At 38.0% G+C, this 22,264-nt stretch overlaps 1 protein-coding gene across 5 annotated transcripts in view; it reads left to right on the top strand.

Annotated features, from left to right (window-relative positions):
• The window catches only part of ARID4B (AT-rich interaction domain 4B), a 138,513-nt gene that overhangs the window by 36,496 nt on the left and 79,753 nt on the right, over positions 1-22,264 (top strand). For all 5 annotated transcript variants that reach the window (XR_006788091.1, XM_045860247.1, XM_045860266.1 and 2 more), the window contains exon 3: positions 20,814-20,924. Coding sequence is in view for 4 of the 5 variants with exons in the window: in XM_045860247.1 (XP_045716203.1) it covers positions 20,814-20,924 (111 nt within the window). In the remaining variant the exon portion in view is untranslated. The remainder of the gene's footprint in view (positions 1-20,813; positions 20,925-22,264) is intronic.

A 22,264-nucleotide genomic window follows, 5' to 3' on the forward strand; every position in this document is an offset into this window, starting at 1 on the left:
AGGGAATTTTTCTTTCACTATTTTTCAAATAGATGATTAATTTCTTGCTCTTTGTCTTCTTCTGGCATTCCTATGATACAGGTGTTGGAATGCTTGAAGTTGTCCCAGAGGTTGCTTACACTACCCTTGTTTTTTTTGGATTTTTGTTGTTGTTCCGATTGGGTGTGTTTTGCTCCTTATGTTCCAAATCATTGATTTTATTCTCAGCTTCATCTACTTCCTGTTGTTTCCTGTAAATTGTTTTTTATTTCAATTAGTGTATCCTTCATTTTTGACTGATTCCTTTTTATAGTGTTGAGATCCTCACTAAGTTCCTTGAGCATCCTCATAACCAGTGTTTTGAACTCTGCATCTGATAGATTGCTTATCCTCATTTTGTTTAGTTCTTTTTCTGGAGTTTTGAGCTGTTCGTTCATTTGGGCCATGTTTCTTTGTCACCTCATTTTGGCAGCCTCCCTGTGTTTGTTTCTGTGTATTAGGTGGAGCTACTGTGGCTCCCTATCTTGGTTGCATGGCTTAATGTAGTAGGTGTCCTCTAGGTTCCAGTGGCATAGTCTCCTCTATCACCCAAGCTGAGTACTGAAGTTGCACCCTTCATGTGGGCTATGGGCTAAGAGGTGGGCTATACTTTCCTCTTGTTGTTGGTACTTGATTGCTGGTGGCAGGTCAATGGGAGGCCAATTGCTGCAAGGATCGGCTGTAACCACTGACCACCAACCTCTGTCCTTTGTGGGAGATCAGTTGTGCAGGGGCAGGGTGGTAGTGCTCCTCGTGGTCTGTAGCTGTCCACTGGGTGTGCAGGCCCTGGGGTTTCCTGGATGGTGCAGGCCAAGGTCAGCACCATCCTGTGTTCTTCCCAGGGCCACCCTGCATGAGCTATAAAGCAATCTGAGATGGCTGCTACTTGTGCTAGGCTTGGAGATCCCCAGGTGAAGCCAAGCTATGAATCTAGGCTGGCTGTTGCTAGTTTTGTGCCAGGGTCTACTTAGCAAGAGGTATCAGGGCTGGGGACTTACTGCGGCTGGCTGTTGCTTTTTGATAGGATTTTTGAAGTTGTGAAGCAGGAGCCAAGACCAGCCATTCACATGGAGAAATCATGATGAACAGTTTGGGTGGGCCCATAAGTTGGGTGGGATGGAGCACCAGGGCATCTCTAGGGCGGGGCAAACAGTTTTAGCAGGTTGATGAAGTCTCAGATATGGCACCTGCCTGTCAGCTCTGTGGCTCTGTTGGGAGAGGGCTCAGAAAAGAGACATTGGCCACCACCCACCTTTATGTCTGGGAGAAAGCTGTTCCCCACCTCCCGCCTTGATGCCAGATACTTCAGTTCTTCCCTGTATGCCACTGATGCCTTTCAAACTGGTAATAGAGCTCCCAGTAATGGAACTCCGTGGGAGAGAGTCTAGTAAGTCTGTGTGTGGGTTCTTTAAAGGGAACTGCTTGGGACTCTAGTGGTTTCTTCCACCCACTCACTACTCACTGTTTTTTGCAGCCAAAAGTTATGGGGACTCATCTTCCTGGCACTGGAGCCCTAGACTGGGGGATGTGGTATTGGGCCGGGACCCCTCACTCCTGAGATATCCCTGCAAAATTTATTTATTTATATGTGTATTTAGGTATGTAGGTATGCATTGTTTATGCATACAGTATGTATTGTTTATACATATTGTTATTACTGCTGTCCCAGTTTTTCCCCATTTGCCCCCATCCACCCAGCCTACCTCTCTTGCCCACAGTCAGCCCTCTTTCCATTGTCCATGTTCATGAGTCATGTTTTTTGACTAATCCGTTTCTCTTTCTTCCACCATTCTTCCTCTCCTTCTTCCCCTCATGCAGTTATCAGTCTGTTCCATGTTTTCATGTCTTTGGTCTGTTTTTCTTGTTTATTTTGTTCATTAGATTTCAGTTTAAGTGAGGTCAATGTTGGTATTTTGCCAGCCAGCTTATTACATTAGCATAACAGTTCCATCCATTGTGTCACAAAAGGTAGGATTTCCTGCTTTCTCCCTGCTGCGTAGTATTCCATCATTTAAATGTACTACAGTTTTTCTATCCTCTCATGTACTGATGGGTACTTGGGCTATTTCCAACACTTAGCTATTGTAAGTAGCATTGCTATGAACATAAGGGTGTGTAAGTTTTTTGGAATTGGTATTTCAGGATTCTTAGCATACACTCCCAGCAGTGGAATTACTGGGTGATAAGGCAGTTCCATTTTTAATTTTTTGAGGAAATTCCATACTCTTCCATAGCAGTCTGTATTTCCACCAATAGTGCACTAGGATTCCCTTTTCTCCACATCCTTGTCAGCACTTACTATTTGTTGATTTATTTATGATAGCCATTCTGACGGGTGTGAGGTGATATCCCATTGTGGTTTTAATTTGCCTCTTTCTGATGGCTGGTGATGCTGAGCATTTTTTTCATATATTTATGGGCCATCTGAATGTCCTCCTTGAGAAGTGTCTATTCAGGTTGTTTTCCCATTTTTTAATTGGATTGTTTGTTTTCCTGGTGTTGAGTTGTATGAGTTCATAGTACATTTTGGAGATCAGACTCTTGTCCAATGTATCATTGGCAACTATGTTGTCCTGTACAGTTGGTTCCCTTTTTAATTTGCTGAGGATTTCCTTAGTCGTGTAGAAAGCTTTTAACTTTTTAAAAAGGTTTTATTTATTTATTTTTGGAGAGAGAAGAAGGGAGGGAGAAAGAGGGAGAAAGGCATCAATGTGTGAGAGATATATCAATCAGTTGCCTCTCACACACCTCCAGCTAGGGACTTGGCCCGCAACCCTGGCATGTGCCCTGACTGGGAATTGAACCAGTGACCTTTTGGTTCGCAGGCTGATACTCAGTCCACTGAGCCACACCAGCCAGAGCTAGAAACTTTTTAATTTGATGTAGTCCCATATGTTTATTTTTCCCTTTGTGTTTCTCTTGCCCTAGGAGAAATATTGGCAAAAATATTGCTTCATGGGATGTTTGAAATTTTATGTCCTATGTTTTTCACTAGGACTTTTATGGTATCATGACTCATATTTAAGTGCTTTTTCCATTTTCAGTTTATTCTGGTATATGGTACAAGTTGGTGTTCTAGTTTCATTATTTTGCAAGTATCAGTCCAGTTCTCCCAACACCATTTATTGAAGAGACTGTTTCCCTCCTGGATTTTTAACCGCCACAGTGTATATGTGGGACCAGACCATCCCATGTCTCCGCCCCTCCTAGCATTCTGGAGGGGTGTGATTTCTTTAATTCTGTAGTTGTCAGACTTCCATTCAACTCAATTTCTGACAGTTCTTAGTGATAATTGTTCTGTATTTTAATTGCAAATTTGATGTGATTGTGTGAGAAGGCGGGCCATGTGTAACTAACTATGCTGCTATCTTGATTCGAAGTCTCTGTTTCTTTAACAACTTTACTGATGTATAATTCTTACAACAAAAATCAGCTATTCAAAAAAATGTATAGGGTTGTGCATTCGTTACCAGAGTCTGGTTTAGAGCATTATTCACCCCAAAAAAGTTCCCTCCTGCCCATCTACAGATAGTCCTTGTTCCCAACTTCAGCCCTAGACACCCCCAGATCATCTCATTTGTTTTTGCAGTACTATATTAATTAGTCTATGGATGTAGTGTAATTTATTTTACCATTCTCCCTACTTTTGGACCTTTGGGTTGTTGTCCACCCTTTGCTTTTGCAGCAGTTCAGACGTGCAAGAGTATCTGTAGGATAAATTCCCTAAGGTAGGGTTACTGGTTAAAAGGTATACACATTTTTTATTTTGATAATTACTGCCAATATTTCTTTATACAGGTTATAGAAATTTCCATTCTCCCCAGCAATGTGACTCCTTGTTTTTTCAAACCTTACCATCTAGTATGTACCCAACTTCTGAAATTTTACCAGTGCAAGAGTGAAAAACAGTCTCTTAGAGTAGTTTTTATTTTCATTTCTCTTATGAATGAATTTTATCATTTTTTCATATGTTTAAGAACCACTTAATTTTCTATGTCAACTACCTCTTCCTATAAAATGTCCATTTTTCTGAATGGTTAAAAATTACTAATTTCCAGGTATTCTTCCTATATGGGAGATTATTAGCTCTTTGTTACTAGTATGTATTACAAATGATTTTGTTAGGGTTTGTCATTTGTGCTTGGATTTGATAGCTTTGTGTAGGTATTTTGTTATTGTTTTTGTAGCCATGCAGAGTTTTTTATGGTTAAATTTATCAACATTTTTTAATAGCTTCTGAACTTTGAGGTAATTTGCCATTTAAAGTGAGGAACATACGGAATTTCCTTCTAAGGTCATAACTCATTATCACTTTTAATTAAATTAGAGATTTATCTAGATCCACTGAGTTGCATCTGTGGTGAATACCTTAGAATATAAGCTGTCTCGCACGTGTACAATTATATCTGTTGGATAAACTTAGGTGTATGTTCCTGAGGCTAGGGTTATATGTGTTTTTAATTTTGATAATTATCATCAAATCAAATACGTGTATCTTCCGAGCATATTAAGGTTTTGCATTGCTAATAACTGGTAAAGAGATTATTATTGATTTGTGTTCAAGATGCCAGATTGTTAAATCCCCCCAGCACTGGAAAAGCTTTGGTTGAAGATGGAACACTTTCCTGTAAATAAGAATCTTCTTTTTCTTATTATGTTTTAGCCTTCAGGGGACCAGAATTATATTTTAGAAATTATTGGAGAATTTGCTTTATCTACTAAAATAAATGTATATTCTATTTTTCTCTCTTGACATCTGCCCTAGAGCAACACTTGCACAGGTCTGTAAGAAATACATATGGACATGTTTATTGCAGCCTTGTCTGTTCTAATGAAAAACTAGAAGTCATTTAATATCATTAGTAGAGGAGAAGCCAAACAAACCATGGTAAATTTCTACAATGGTTACACCACAGGAATAATTTGAGAGTCAGTGTTTAGTGATTGGAAAGGTTGCCCAAATAATTTTTGAGTGAAAAGGAGAAGTTGAAAGACAGTGTATTAAACATAGTACAAATTATGTAAAAATATTCTCAGAATATTACATATGGATACTTCTACATGCATATAAATGGAAGAGTCTGGGAAAAAAATCTGGAAGGACATATGCCAAATTAGTAGATGGGGAGGGGACTGGGATTGGGTATGGTAATTTAGGATTTACTTTAACGTTTTATTATTTGTACAAGGATAATAAGTTTCATAGACTGCATAACTAAGAGCTAATTTTAAACATCTGTTGGCATTAAAAGTGTGTTGTTTTGAGCACAGATTCTGGTAAATACAAAAAAGGAGATTGGACGGTACCTGACACAGGTTGACAGTAGTTATGTTGATGAGAGGTGTGAGACTGGGAAGGTGAAGGGGGGAGACATTTACTTTTTGTATATGTCTGTATTTTTGTATTTTTGTAAAGCAAATGAATATGTGTATTAACCTGTGTGATTAAAGGAGGACTCCATTTTGGGGGACCAAGAATTCATATGAGAACATGATCATATTTTATCAGGCTCATTTAACAGTTCTTAATGAAAATAGTAGCTACTAGTTGAATCACTAGATAGAGAACAAAGGTATAGTTTACTAATTTGCTGATAATTAGTCCTTCATTTGCTTGATATGATGCATATTCATCACTTCAGGGCAGATACATGAATAAAAATAAGTAGACCCTTTCCCACATACCATTATGAATGCTAGTAGTTTCTAATACATGCAAGATGGTAAACATAGAGCTCTTCTTTCCTTGTAGCCTCATTTGGAATTTTCTTTTGTTTTCTCTTGTTTCTGCTGCCTCTCTTGCAGTCTGGATCTCTCTTCAGTTTACTTTTGTTAATTTACTGGTCTAGAATCCAGATCTGTTCTTATGAAATGGGAATCAACAGTGAGAAGAAGAATGATGAAATCCTTCTTTATCCATTTATTCAGTTAGTTTCCAAATACAAAAATGTTTCTAGTTAATCCTTCTCTCCATCCCTACCTTAAAACTCATTCTAGATTATGACAAGAGAACCCTAACTGGGTTTCTCTGACTTTGTCTTATATTCTTGGAGTCCACTTTCCACAGTGATCTAAGACATCAGATTGGGTTATTTCTCTGCATAAAATTTTGGAATGATTTTCCTGTTGCTTTTAGGCCATGCTTCTCCCTTGGCTATCAAAATGCTTCTTGATATGGTCATTAATAATTGTATCTCTTTTATTGCCACCTCTCCCCTTGTATTAGAGTTCTCCAGACTCTCTGTTTCTAATTTCAGGTCATTGCATATCTTGATTCTTTTTCCCCCTACTATCAATCTGGGGAAAACCAGGTGCAGGTTTCCAGAGTATTCTCCCAGTAGAGTTACACAGGACGCAATGAATTGTCATAATATACCTGGAATGTTGCCAACAGGAAAGCTTGTTAGAGACTCAGGCCCAGTGATTTCATTGGAGGGCAGTCACATAGGCACGCCTTGCCTGACACAAACCCAAATTTTCAGCTCTGAGAATGAAAGCAGGTGTCCAGCATGAAATATATTGTTTGTACGCACAGTTTAGGCACAGTGAACCACTTAGTTGATTAATTGTGGGAACCACCCTGAAATCCATGTCCCCATAATTTCCCAGATGCAATCCAGTGGCCTTACAAGTAGGCCAAAAGTAGCAGTGAGGCCTGCTGTAGTACTTTCTTTTTGTAGAGAAGTATTAGCTTTATCTTTTCTTAGTTTTTACTTTTTGTGTGGATTTTATATTAGTTTCTAACTTTTTTTGCTAGAATCTTCTTTCACCACTTTTTCTATATTATTTTAAATGAATCTGCTTTTATTGCCTTAGTTCTGTGTGTATGTTAAGTATTTTTTTTAACTATCACCATCCTGACATCTTTCAAGTCTTATGGCTTTCACTTTGGGTCTGGAAACCAAATAGAGATTCTGTTACAGGTTCCCAGTGAGAACCTAGAGAGAGAACCTCTAGGTCATGGGTTCTCAAACTGTGGGGTGCATCAGAGTTCCCTAGAAGGCTTGCTAAAACACGAATTGCTGATTCTCCCCCTCAGAGTTTATGTCTAATTCAGGATGTCTGGAGTGGAGCCTGATAATTTTGCATTTCTAACAAGGTCTTAGGTGATGCCGATGCTGTTGGCCATGGGAGAACACTTTGAGCACCTCTTTTTTAGTTTATAGTATAATCTGCAAACTATGTAAACCAGAATAACGTAATCTGCAAAATTTACCTTTGGGGCATGCCTACCTAACACAGTACACTGAAAGTGAATGAATAGTCGAAGACCACCTTCAACCCCTCTGTGTTGTGCAGCTGCCACTTTTCCCACAGAATGTGTGTGTTCACAAGACACAATTTAAGAAATTTTATTAGAAAAGCTTACTTTCTTACCTTCTTTTAAGATAAATAAGTAAAAGATTTCATATTTTTGTGTGCTCAGTGAATCCTCTCCCCACCACTTAGAATTTATTATACCTGGGTAATCACAGTCCAGTGGATTCTCTCAGTATTTTTGGGGGGAAAATAGATTATCAAGTGGAATTTATTTATTTATTTATTTATTTTACAGGTAGGAATGCTTTATGGAAGGAGGTGCCATTGAAATATTTTTTATGACCTCAGTGTGGTCAGAGAACCCCAAGGAGGCAGAGTTTATCTGGTGGCTAAGTGAGCATGGTCCTCTCAGTAGGTGGCAGGGCAGGTTTGACAATGAAATTCTGAAAATATTCCGATACACATGGGATCCTGAGGTTGATGAGCAACCTTTTAACTTGTTTGATTGGTATAATTTTTCTAAATGTCCAGGTCTGATGAGCAGTCTGATGTAAGCTACCCTGTTAGAATGCCTCAAAACTGAGTCTTTTTGGTTCTCAGAGCCCATTGAAAGGAGGCAAGGTGGAATACCCTGGAAGGCCTGTTATATATCTCTGGATATTGTCTGATCCTTCCTCCTGCCTTCACTAATGATACCTTGTGTTCATTTACTTAAATAACTGTGCAGTGGGAAAAGGGAAATAGTTCTTCAAATGTGGGAGAGAACTGTTGGTTATTGGCTTTGATATAACAGCAATTTCTGGCAACTCAGCACACTACCAAAATGATCTAGCAATAAGACTAGACGCATATGGAGAGTCAGGAGATAAGAGTTTTGGCCTAAGTATATTCCTCTACCCCTATCCCGAAATTATTTTTTTTAGTTCTAAGTAAATAGATATCCCTAGCAACTAACAGAACCTCCATTTACTGTGATGTAATACTGTAGGAATTGCCAAATAAAAGCCATTTGGTGCTGCCAGTAAAAGCTTGAAAGAGGCTGGGATGATGGTCAGGGGAAAAACAAATAAAACCCCAAGCAATACAACACAACAACAATAACAACAAAACAAAAAGGAAAAAAAACTAAAATATGCATACTCGAAAGTAGGGCATTAAATAGTCTCACAATATCACTGTTTATCTTCCCTTGTAGGTACTGATTTCGAAGCTGATGCATTTGACCTCTCAATAAAAGCTGCCTCCCAGCATATAAAGTGTTTTTGGAATAGAAATAATTTTACCTTAAGGGAAATTTCATGTAGTGCAGGGCTCTGCTATTGTCTAACTACTTTGGTTCAGTAAATCTTTCTTGAATTCCTCCTATTGTAGGTGCCATTCTAGGACCGGGGCATCCAAAGATGAATTAGATGCTATTTCTGCCGTCAGTTGCTCAATCTAGGAAAGAAGACAGCTACAAATCATTAAAATTCAGTGAGAAATGTTCACTTCTACCTTATGTTCGGATCCATTTTGACAAGCAAAGCCAGTATATAGCATGGCAATGAGTATTGTAGCATTGGTGATCAAAGGGGTTAATACATTAGCACTCTGATAGAATGAATTCTGTGATTTAGAATGTTTATTACATTCTGTGTGGGTCAATTTCTTTTAGTCACTAGACAAGTAATGGATAGATTTTCAAGTGATCAAAGATTACTCATTCTTTTTGATGGCTTCTTTCAAGGTCATGTTTTTGAGGATGTGAAACAGGTAAAATACTTGGTTGGTGGGCCACATAATGGTCAAGTGGGAAAAAATAGCCATAGCTCCATTGGTAATGTCATGGGACTAATGCAGGCTACCCAGGACTCAGAGCTCAGTGAAAGGCCCAGTTATCTGGCAGCAGGAGAAAATGTACATAGGTGGAGTTGGAGCCCTGTGGGTCAGAGTGACTAGTAGTGCAAAGCTGGGTCTTGCTCATGTGCAGTGCGGTAGGAGTTCCATCTGAGCGAATTATGGAACAGGATGTACTGTTAGGTGTCTGTGCTGTTGCTCTGTGGTTTCCCAGTTGCTTAAAAGGAGAAAATGTTAGATTGAGCCATGTATGTAAAATTGCCAATATTTGTCCTTTTTTTGATCTCTAAAGATAGCAATTTCATATGATTTAATCTAACATTTGTTGAGTACTTATCCAGGACTTGTCAACCTCTTAAAGACTTTAAATATGTTACCTAATTTAATTAAAAACTTGTAAGTACCCTGCAAGATAAATTGCCAGCCCTTGGAGAGGAAACCAAAGATCAGTGTGGTGGGTTGACATGCTCCAAGACTGTTACTAAGTATATGAATTGCATTCTCTCCAGTTCCAAAGCCAGAGAGTTTTCAAATTTGCCAGGGTCTTAGTGTGTACACTGAGCAGGTTGGGTAGACAACAACCACTTTGAAATTAGATAACAAACAGAAGTGGATTGCATCAGGAGACCTAGTGGACCAAAACCCAGACCTCCAAGTTCACAGGATTTCCCTCATTATTCTCTCTGCTTCTGGTCACGGCCATCTCTGCCTGCCTTTACTTCTGTCTGCTTGTCATTCAGGGGTCCCTAAGCCCCTAGCCCCAGGACCGGTACCAGGCAGCATCGAAGGAGGGGCTGGCCCACAGGGAAGCTCATTTGTATTTACAGCCACTCCCCATCCTCACATTACTGCTGAAGCAGATCATCCCTGCCTCCTTTCAGATCAGCATTAGATTCTCATAGGGGCGCAAACCCTGCTGTGAACTGCAGCAAGGGGTCTGGGTTGCGCTCCTTCGCTCCTTCTGAGAATCGAATGCCTGAGGATCTGAGATGGAGCTGAAGCAGGGATGCTAGTGCTTGGAGAGCAGCTACAAATACAGGTTATCATTAGTAGAGATGTTTGACTGCACAGAGACCGTAATAAATCAATTGCTTGCAGACTCATATCAAATCCTATCAGCGAGTGGCAGGTACCAATTAAGCTGCTTCTGGTGACAGGCTAGAAAATCATCCCCTACCCCCTCTCCCCCAACCCGTGGAAAAAATTGTCTTCCACAAAACTGGCCCCTGGTGTCAGAAAGGCTGGGGACTGCTGTTTTGTTGCATTTATCCTCTTCTCTCACACCTTCCCTACCTCTGTCTCCCTCTTCTGCAATCATGAAGAACAAGGTACACAAAGGTTGCTACAGCACAGGTAAGACTATATAATAATTATCAGTCACTTTACATTGTAGAATCACACTTAAGATACGGAAGAACATTCAGACTTTCTTAAGTGAAGGATAAAAATTTATAATTAGGAGTAGTTGATCAAACTATCTGTCATCAATCTATCTGGTTAGTTATTTTGCTAGGGAAAATATCTGGGATGGCTGGTATTCTAACAGTCACCTTGAGAAGAAAGACACTTAGGCGAATCTGATTTTTTTCCTTAGTGTTTTACCATTATTTTTATTGCAGTGAAACAAAATATTGTTATTTTCAAGTCATCAAAAAAATTTGGTTGATGGAGAGTTTTAAGGATGATTAATATTTTTTGGTAATCAAGCACACTCTTAGAAAATATTCTCTAGATACACCCACAGTGACTTATCTTGTGACATTTCAAAATGTTATACTTAATGCCTCTTAATTCATGCCAGTAGATCTCACTAACATTCCCAGATAGATATAAACCATAACAATGTCAGTTTATGGCTTCTCTTTGTAATTACGATTTTTTAACTGGCTGCACCAATAGGCTTCTCTAATTTCCAGATCTTAAAGTTTAAATATTATAAATAAGCAGGGTGTGTACAGAGATTGAGGATACCTTAAAGCAGATGCATTTTTAAGTACCTCTTAGAACAATGTCTTAAATACAACAGGGACTTAATAAATGTATTCTTCAGTTTATTTCTCTCATACCTCTTTGCTGATGGTGAGCATTCTAGTTAGAATGTCTATTTTGAGCCATTTAAACTTGTAGAAGAATGCAGATACTTTCTGTTAATGTCTGTGAGTATGCATCGCATGCATCTCTCTGGTAAATAGATGTGGATCTAAATCCCGTGGAACAACTTAAATTTTAGGAGGAATGTTAGGAAATATTGGTAGTGTTCAGAGGATATTTTTTATTTGGAGGAAAGTGTTCCTTTTCTAATACACCAGAACTTTTACAATCCAGTTTTATTATAAAGTAACTCAGAAAGATGGGTAAAGAACATAAATCAGCAATTCATAGAAAAAGATATGCAAATGGCCAATAAATATATAGTACTTTAAAAATAATTTATTTTCATCCTGGCTGGTGTGGCTCGGTGGTTTAAGCACTGGCCTGGGGGCAGAAAGGTCGCTGATTCCATTCGCAGTGTGAGGGCACACGCCTGGGTTGCCGGCCAGGTCCCCAGTTGGGGGGCGTGTGAGAGGCAGTGAGTCGGTGTATCACTGGCACATTGACGTTTCTCTCCCTCTCTTTCTCTTTCCCTTTTCATCTCTCCAAAAATAAATACATAAAATCTTTTTTTAAAAACCTTTAAAATAATTTATTTTCAAATAATTTCAAATTTATAATACAGACAATTCATAAAATCTATCATTATCTTTAAACTTTTTGAGAGAGAGCTTCAGGAATGATGTCCTGAGCATCCTAAATACTGTCCTGTATAATTCCCAACAGAAAGGACACTCTTCTTTCTACCCTGTACTCAGCCCTGTGAGTAAATCAGCATTGCTGTACCACTGCCGTCCTCTCCACAGAGCCCTTTCAGGTTTCACCAACTCCCCTAATAATGTCTCCTTTTTTTCTTTTTGCTTCTCTGGTACCCACTCTATCCAGGAATACATGTTGAATTTGATTATCATGTCTCTGCAGACTACTTCAGTCTAAACTGTTTCCCGGTGTTCCCATATTTCATGTCCTTCGGAGTTTTAAGGAGTACAAACCTTATATTCTATAGCATAACTTCAACCTGGGTCTGTGATTTTTCTCATCATTAAGGTCACTCTTGGCAGAGGTATACCACAGAAAGGAAGCTCTTTATTCTCATTGTATCACATTATTCCACCACTGATAATTGAGTGGTATTCCACGATTGTGCCAGGATCCTGTTCTTCATCAGACCTTCACTGATCAGTTCAGCATCTATTGACAACTCTGCTACATTTTTAACATTAATATTTTGCTATAAGGAGGAACTTTCTCTTTTTACCATTTATTTATCGGCATTTATTCATTTATGTGTCAGTATGGACTCATGGATGCTGGTTTAATTGAATGGGTGGTAATTTGTTATTAATTTTTTAAACTTGAGGTGTAATTTATTTAAAATGGAGTACACACATCTTAAGTCAATTAGTTTTGACATATGTATACATCCCTAACCAGATAATAGGACAACCAGTACTTATTTTATAACACTCAAAAGTCTCCCCCATTTGGCCATTAGGAGTCCCTTCGAGGTGACTCCAGGTCCCTTTGAAATGTCACCATCATTCATTGAGTATTTCCTTACTTTCTGACACAAGGTGTTTCAGATTCTTCTTGTAATTTCCCTAACTTTGAAATCAGCCATTTCTCCAAGGACACCTGGTTCCTTTAACTGTGTGATAGGATTTAGAAATCAGGAAAGCTGTTGCTATGCTTTTTGTTACTGGACTGTCAGATGTTCTGAGGCCTTATTGGTGGACAGTTAGGAACATATGTGAATGTGTATATACTCACACATACACAGAGACATTCAAATATATATGCATTTGCACATGTACATCTGTTAATACTGTTTATTTTTTCTGTGTGTATGTGTTATCCATTATACAACCATGCATTCACATTTCTAACTTCAGTCCAATACCTTAGACTTCCTTATAGCCTTTCCCCTTCCTTTCTTTTAAATTCCTTTGGCAGTGAGAAAGACAGCCCCACTATCCTTGGTGTATTTACTTATTTGACCATTCAGTTTGCTTATTTGGTCAGTGTGGCAAATCTTCCAATCATGCTGAAAATTTCCTCTGTCCCTACTCAGCTTCTACCGTGTCTTCAGCCACAGGGACTGCCTGCGTTTCCATGTGGCTCCCGCACAATTCTCTATGCCTTGTATACTCAGCTTCTACACCGTTAACTCCTGTGCCTCTCTAACCCTTACCCTGCACTGCCCCATGTCCTGGGATGCCATCAAAAGGAAGAGAGTAAAATCAGATTGGACGTTTTTATTGCCTCAGTGCACCCATTTTTGTATGTCCTAAAAAAATGTGCATTTAATTTTTAAGCTTAGTTTTTAAGTGATACACCACATCCTTTGGTATATTAGGTGTATTTTTTCATTCATTCATCTGTTATAATTAACTCCATTATGGTTTTAATGCTTCTTTGAGATTGTCATATACAAAAAGGTCATTTTTTATAGATTTATTTGTGTGTTGAAGTACATTTATTTACCGGAGGTTTTAGCATCAAATTTAACACTCTTGTTTTCTGATTCTCCTGGATGCATTGGCACTGCTTAGTAACCAGTTCGAATGCTAACTTTTTTAAGGAAACTATCTCAATAAAGTGTCTTCTAGCATGTTTTGCTTTTTAATAAATAGATCTTGAATAACTGAACATTTCCTAGGCTGTGTCAACGTCAGCCGCTTGGAGAATTGAGTCAGCTGCTCTTTTTCTACAGCATTTCGTGTGTTGGTGCACTGCAGCCCGGGCCACAGGAGTGATCTCTGTTGGGCTGTTGGTTCATTTGTGCACTTACACATTTCCCTGGCATTTTGGCTTCTTGAAGGATTAGTATGCACCATAGCTAATTTAAGATTGCTTATGCTTTTTAGTGTTCCCATGGAATTCAATGGTTTTTAGGTGCCAGTGAGGACATTTGGTAGGTTGACTAGAAAAATAATTGTTTAAGCAATGCTGATAACTGTGAAGGTAGCTGTTGCCTTGACAACTAGGAAACTGTTCTGTTTGCTAAACAAAGGGATGGTAATTTAGTAGTGTAATTTTCTTTTGGCATGGAGGTGCTACATAAAACATTTTATTTTAACCTCTGAGATAGTCCATATTATTGCCCGAAATCAGAGAAGCAGAACAAAAAGAGAAGGTAAGAGGTTTTTTTGATTTGTTTTTGGTTATACACGTTTACCTACCAGGGTAGGTGTTGATAAAAGGACTGCTCTTTGTTAATCAGCTTACTTTGTGTATCTCTACTTGGACCAAAGTACAGTAGCCTCAGAATAGTTGTATACATATAGTCGTGTCTTTCTGCCACACTAAAGGGTTGTGCTACACTTCCTTACGGAGCACCCTCACCAGTACTTAACCTCTCTTGCTATAGAATGCAACACGATTATTTCTGAACTGAATAAAGGGGATAATATTTAAATACCCCCTCATCTATACACACAATTATACTGGCATCTGCTCTTTATGTGGGATCTTCATTTGTAGAGGACTTAAACATTTTTTTAACTCATAATTTTCTCCCAGATTACTAAGTAATAACAACAGACTTTATCTGACACTGTTTGCTGGGCCCTACACTTTTCATGTAACATTGCAGTCCTCATCCCTGTGAGATCACTGTTATTTTTTAAAAATATATTTTATTGGTTATGTTATTACAGCTATCCCATTTTCCCCTCTTCACTCCCCTCCACCCAGCACCCCACTACCTACTCACATTCTCCCCCTTTAGTTCATGCCCATGTGTCATACTTATAAGTTCTTTAGCTTCTACATTTCCCATACTATTCTTACCCTCCTCCTGTCTATTTTCTACCTACCGTCTATGCTACTCATTCTCTGTACCTTTTCCCCCTCTCTCTTCCTCCCACTCCCCCTCTTGCTAACCCTCCATGTGATCTCCATTTCTGTGGTTCTGTTCCTGTTATAGTTGTTTGCTTAGTTTGTTTTGGTTTTTGCTTTAGGTGTGGTTGTTAATAATTGTGACTTTGCTCTCGTTTTACTATACATGTTTTTTATCTTCTTCTTAGATAAGTCCCTTTAGCATTGCATATAATAAGGGCTTGGTGATGATGAACTCCTTTAACTTGACCTTATCTGAGAAATACTTGATCTGCCCTTCCATTCTAAATGAGAGCTTTGCTGGACAGAGCAATCTTGGATGTGGGTCCTTGCCTTTCATGACTTGGAATACTTCTTGCCAGTCCCTTCTTGCCTGTAAGGTCTCTTTTGAGAAATCAGCTGACAGTCTGATGGGAACTCTTTTGTAGGTTACTGTCTCCTTATCTCTTGCTGCTTCTAGGATTCTCTCCTTCATTTTTACCTTGGCTAATGTAATGATGATGTGCCTTGGTGTGTTTCTCCTTGGGTCCAACTTCTTTGGGACTCTCTGAGCTTCCTGGACTTCCTGGAAGTCTGTTTCCTTTGCCAGATTGGGGGAGTTCTCCTTTATTATGTGTTCAAATAACTTTTCTACTTGTTGCTCTTCCTCCTCTTGTACCCCTATAATATGGATGTTGGAACGTTTAAAGATGTCCTGGAGGTTCCTAAGCTGCCTCATTTTTTTTAATCTTATTTCTTTATTCTTTTCTGGTTGGATGGTTCTTTCTTCCTTCTGGTCCATACTATTGATTTGAGTCCCAATTTCCTTCCCATCACTATTGGTTGCCTGTACATTTTCCTTTATTTCACTTAGTATAGCCTTCATTTTTTCATGTAATTTGTGACCAAAATCAACCAATTCTGTGAGCATCCTGATCACCAGTGTTTTGAACTATGTATCTAATAAGTTGGCCATCTCTTCATCGCTTAGTTTTATTTTTTTTGGAGCTTTGATCTGTTCTTTCATTTGGGACTTTTTTTTTTTTTTGTCTTGTCATGCCTGTTAGGTAGTGAGGGGCAGAGCCTTAGGTGTGTTCACCAGGGCGGGTCAACCCAGTCGCTAGGTTGTGACTCTGTATGAGGGGGCTGGGTCAGAGAGGGAACAAGAGCACCTGCTCCTCTCTCTGCTGGATTTCAGTCACTTCCCCTGCTTCCCACAAGCAAATTGGGCCCTTCTGGTGCTGATTCCTATGTGGGTGGGTTTGTGTACGTTCTAGGACCCTGTGGATCTCTCCAAAGAATGCTCCTGTGAGGCTGGGAGTTTCTCCGGACACCTCAACCCCCACAGGTGTTTTCAATCAGTGGTTTGGGGCTTTATTTCCCTTCACTGGGGTGCTGGGTTGCATGTTCTGTCTCACTCCCCAGTTTTGCCTGGTTTATCTGCACGTGAATGTGGGACTGCCTGGTCCACTAGCTGCTTTGTGTACAACGCCCCTCCACAATCTGCTGCCTACCTGGGTCCTTCCTTTGCTGCCCAGGGTCTGCCAGCCACTGCTTTGCCGGGACCCCTCTCCTCCGGTCTGGATGAATGTGTCTTCTTTAACTCCTTGGTTGTTGGACTTCCATACAGTTCAATTTTCTATTGGTACTGGTTGTTTTTTGTTTCTAAATTGTTGTCCTTATTTTGGTTGTGCGAGGAGGCACAGTGTGTCTACCTACGCCTCCATCTTGGCCGGAAGTCCCGAGATCACTGTTATTATCCTGAAGCACGGAGGTCCTAGCTCAAGGTCACCTAGCTATTACGTGGTAGATTTGACCCTAAACATCTAATTCAAGAGTCTGTGTGCTTGATAACTGTATTATACTGATTCTCATTAATAAGGTCATCCAAATACATTGGAGAATATAGAAAAATATTAGTAAGAAAATTCAAAATAACCCATAATCCCATTTGTTACAGATTATACTTTTTATTGTTCTGATGAAGTAATATAACATCTGGGGTTTCCTTTAAAATAATCAAGAGGGTTTTTTTTTTTTTTTTTTTTGAAAGAATGGGTAGGGGTATAGATGAGACAAAAATGTCTGAGTTAATTATTGTAGGAACCAGATTATGAGTATATGGGGGATTTATTAATATAGTTCTGTTCCTTAGAATACATTTTAAAGAGCAAAGGGTACATGCCAACTGCAAAAAAACAAACAAAAAAGAACATTTTTTAATTTATTTCTTTTAGTAGCTTATTTTTATTACGTTTTTTCCAGTACAACTTACTCCCTTTTATACCTTCTTCCACCTCCACCAACCCCCGCTCCCTCACACAGAAGGAACCTTTTAAAAAATAAAAACACATTTTGAATACACATACTTACTCGTTTTACTACTCCCTTTCCCATAGGTTAACTCTGACTGTTGTTTCTGTCTTTATGATGTATGTTTTTTCCTATATGTATAATATATACATGTACCTTTGATTATTTCTGCATGTCTAGGAGTAGGAAAAAGTATACTATTTTAAAGACATATACATATTACCAAATATCTTGTGGTATGTTCTCATTAGATTTAGTACTGAAAAATGTATTCTGAGGAATATTGACATTAGTTGAAGAAGCGAGGAAAGAGGTTTAACTTTTAACTTGCACTTATGATAAGCAGTTATTTAAAATGAGGTTTTGCATTTTAAAAAGAAAAAATGTCAGGGTGTCAAATCTGAATTTACATTAGTTTGATTGCCCACATCGAGTGTTTTATAATATTAATAGTAATTGTTAACAGCTAAATACTTTAGGCATCATAACTGATTGTTTCTAATATTGACCATATTTTCCTGATGTGAAGACAAGTTTAAAGTTGTCTACAGAAATGTACCAAGTTACTGGGAGAAAAGAGCTGGTATTAGGATCCCATGCTTTGAAAGCCTGTGCTGTTAGTCTGCTTTATACTACCCCATGCTACACTGTGATAGAGTGATTTATGCTCTGTTAAAACTACATGCACAGACCTGATCATGTAGAATATGGATTTTGTTTTTCTGTACAAAATCTCATTCATATTTTGGTTAACATAGTTTTATTTGTAGATGATGGTGTGTCTTGAAAAGTCCCATTGTGACCATCTTTGTAACCACGATGGTTTGAATAGGGCTTGTTAATAAACAAATGTATGCAGACCAAGCAATGATGAGAATTTAGAAACAAAGAAGTAACTTACCTAGTGTGGTCCAGAAAATAATAGAGGCAGAAGTAAGATCAGAACATAGATCTTTGCTTTTCCTATGCTCTTTTTAACAAATTAGCACTGCTCTAGCCATGAATTTATTATACATAAGGGATTTTATTATACTTTAGTTTCCCTTTGTAAGTTTTTTCTAATAGACATATTCTTTATATGCCTTGCTAATTTCTTTTCATGTGTTCTAGCTTGAAGGGTGGAAACTGTTACCCTTCACAATACTAATTTGCCCCCACAATATTTGAGGTAATTACTACTTTTTTCTGTCAACATGGATTTTCATTTTTTATAAGGATGTGGGGTGGGCCTAGTTTGGAGGGAAAAAAATCCCCTCAAATTCAAATGGAATGAATCTGCTCAATAAGCATACTTATAGTTTGCTATAGTGGGAATGTTGCCAGTGTTTAATATGAATATTAATGAAAAGAATTCATAAGTGGGTTTCTGTGTCCTAGTAATCCAAATATATTACTATTTTATTCCTCTTTTTGTTAAAAATTCTCTATAATAAAAATATCTGAAAAGCTTATTTATTTGTTCCTGAGTAGGCACAAATGTATAACTTTTAGTTGATTTCTTGTTCTCATGTATATCTCATAATTTCTGGTTCCCTATAACTTAACTATATTTGTCTGTGGAAATAAAATTTTACTGGCTACTAAGGTGCAAACCATGTTAATGGGAGTGGTTGCATGTTGTGAGCACTAATGAGCCTGTATGATGAAGATTGTCCCACTGGGTTTTCATGTCTTTTAAATTTTTTCTTAAAATTTCTGAGTGAAGTACCATGAGTCATTTCATATTCTTGCTAAAATAAAGCCACTAGCTTGTCTGGAATGTAACCATATTTTCACCAAGGAAAATGACATTTTAGGAAGGCTGGGGCAGGTAGGTAAAGTAGAAATGCATTTCTTGTTAACTTTAAGTGCAAGAGCAGTGCAAAGTTACAGTTATAGCTAATTAGTGATATCCTCAAATTTAAAAAGTAGTAATGTAGAGGTGTAGAAAAATATCTTCATGAGAATACACTTCTGTTGGGGCATAAGTGGATTGAAATAACAGGCATTTTCCTAAGTAGATTTTAAAAATTGTATACCTGATGTATTTTATGTTTCCTTATTCTTTCTTTTTTAAAAGTATTTTATTTATTTATTTTTAGAGAGGGAGATGGTAAGGGAGGGAGAGAAACATCAATGTGTGAGAAACATCAGTTGGTTAGTTGCTCGTCACATGCCCCTAGTGGTAACCTGTCCCACAACCCAGGCATGTGCCCTGACCGACAATCGAACTGGCGACACTTCAGTTTGCAGGCTCTTACTCAGTCCACTGAGCACACCAGCCAGGGCTCTTCTTTATTCTTAATGACTGGGTTGCCAGTAAGGACGTTGGCCTGATATTTTTAGTTGTAGCACCCTTGTCTTGGTTTATGTAATATTTGCCCACTTTTAAAAGGGGTTATTAAAATTATTTGATATGCTGATGGGCACTTTTGTTATATGGCATTAGAATATCTTTCTTTTTCCTTTTTTTCTTTTTGAGATGTTAGCCACAACTATTAGGGGTAAATTTCTTTTAAGATCTAAATGAAATTGATATTTCATTATTTGTTGTTGTATGACAGTGTTTTCTCCCTAATGTTTTATGGAATTTCTTCAGGATAGTAATGTTAATAGGAGGGAGAAAAGGCTCTTTGGACAAATAAATTGGGAAATAATGAGGCAGAGTGAGAATTCATTCCGTAATCCAGTTTCTTTTTGGTGGAACTTCTTGGGACATTAGTTTTCCTTAAAACACTTTGGTAAAAGCTACTCACACAATCTTTCTTTGGCTATAGAATTGATGAATATAAGGAGAACTCCTTAGAAATGTAGATCCTGTGCAGAAATTTACCTGATTGTAAAAAGTCAGAGCAGCTAGAATACGACTATTAAAAACTAAATCACAAGTAGGGAGAACTAAAATACTATTTACTCTAGAAGGATAAACAGACAGTGAACTCACGCCCCAAAGCATTTGAGACATTTTTGCTAATTTTTATTTGAAACCTCCCAGATTGGATATTGTAGTTTGAATACATGTAATTCCCCATGCCCTTTTTGTGCCATTCTATCTAAGAATTGTCTAGTTAGGGGCATAACAAAATTATTCTCAATTTGGGTGCTTGTAAAGACATACCCTATTTTAAAAGAAAAATTTCTCAGACTTTGAACTTTTAAGAATCTGTCTTGTGGTTATATAGTAAATACATATTTGAATGAATGGAGGATGGAGGAATGGTATATACTTGTGATTGAGCTAATTCATATTATGGACTATATATTTTGTATAGAGAAAAATATGCTTTTATATTTTATATAATGTACATTTATGCATTTAGATAGACTTTATTATACATACTTTTCTTATTTTTAGGGTATTTTATAGATTGTTCTTGTTAACAAATACACTCAACTATTATAATTTCCGTGACTTTAACAGAATTGGATCTGACCTTTTGAGATCTGAGTGTGGGGAAGAATTAGAGAGTTTAAATCTAATTTCTTTGCATTTTTAGGCCCTTGATGAGCCTCCCTATTTGACAGTGGGCACTGATGTGAGTGCTAAATACAGAGGAGCTTTTTGTGAAGCCAAGATCAAGACAGCAAAAAGACTGGTCAAAGTCAAGGTACAGTATATGTAGATTTTATAAGTTGTATGTTCAGTAATATTTAAACTTTAGTTTGGTGAGTACATTTAATAATTTTTTTGCAGGTTGAGTTTAGTTTCTAGGAGTAATGGTTGTAAAAATACCTGAGTAAAAGCATTGTGATTTTTTGGTATTCCAATTGGAATGGCATTAGATTAGTACAGTTGGTATTTTTTTAATGCCACTTTACTATATACATTTGTTATTGTTTGTTTTGTTAGCATTTTGCAGCTGGAAAGGACCCTAGAAGTGATGTTTTGGCTTAGCCAAAAAGTTGATTTTTGTTTTTTCCCATAAGATGGCTGTGGTAGCACTTAGTTGTCTTTCAGTTTCATTTGAAACAATTTTGTTAGATTGTTACTACTGTCATATCAGCGTGTATTTTATTTTGTTTTTTTTAAAGATTTTATTTATTTTTTAGAGAGAGGATAAGGGAAGCAGAAAGAGTGGGAGAGAAACATCAATGTGTGGTTGCCCCTCACACACCCCTCACTGGGGACCTGGCCCATAAGCCAGCCATGTGCCCTGACTGGGAATTGAACCAGCGACCCTTTGGTTTGCAGGCCTGTGCTCAATCCACTGAGCTACACCAGCTGGGCCTCAGCATGCATTTAAAAGAAAATTTATTAAAATTGGTGAATTTTATATATATATATATTTTAAAGATCTTATTTGTTTATTTTTAGAAAGGGGGGAGGGGAGGAGAAAGAGAGGGAGAGAAGAAACATCAGTGTGTGGTTGCCCCTCACGCGCCCCCTCACTGGGGACCTGGCCCACAAGCCAGGCGGGTGCCCTGACTGGGAATCAAACAGGTGACCCTTTGGCTCAACAGGCCTCCACTGAGCCACACCAGCCAGGGCAAAATTGGTGAATTTTTATGTAGACATTTTAATATTGAAAATGGAAGAAAATACACAATATCTTTGGCATATTATGCTTGATTATTTCAAGAAAGGTAAAAATGCCACTGAAATGTAAAAAGACACTGTGCAATGTATAGAAAAGGTGCTTTTGACTGATCAAACATGTCAGAAGTGGTTTGCAAAGTTTCATGCTGGAGTTTTCTCTCTGGTTGTTGCTTCACGGTTAGGTAGACCAGTTAAAATTGGTAGCAATCAAATCGAGACATTGAGAACAGTCCGTGTTATACCACACAGGAGGTAGCTGACATACTCAAAATACTCAAATCAGTAAAGTTATTGCTGAAAATGAAAAATGTGTCTTTTATTTTATAGAAAAACTAAAAGGCCTTTTTGGCCAACCCAATAGTTTAGTTCCTTAATTTTATTATAAGAAAAATGAGGCTCATAAAGGGTTAG

Source organism: Phyllostomus hastatus, unplaced genomic scaffold (genome assembly GCF_019186645.2).
Source record: "Phyllostomus hastatus isolate PE091 unplaced genomic scaffold, TTU_PhHast_1.1 phas_contig_148, whole genome shotgun sequence".
Classification (NCBI taxonomy): Eukaryota; Metazoa; Chordata; class Mammalia; order Chiroptera; family Phyllostomidae; genus Phyllostomus; species Phyllostomus hastatus.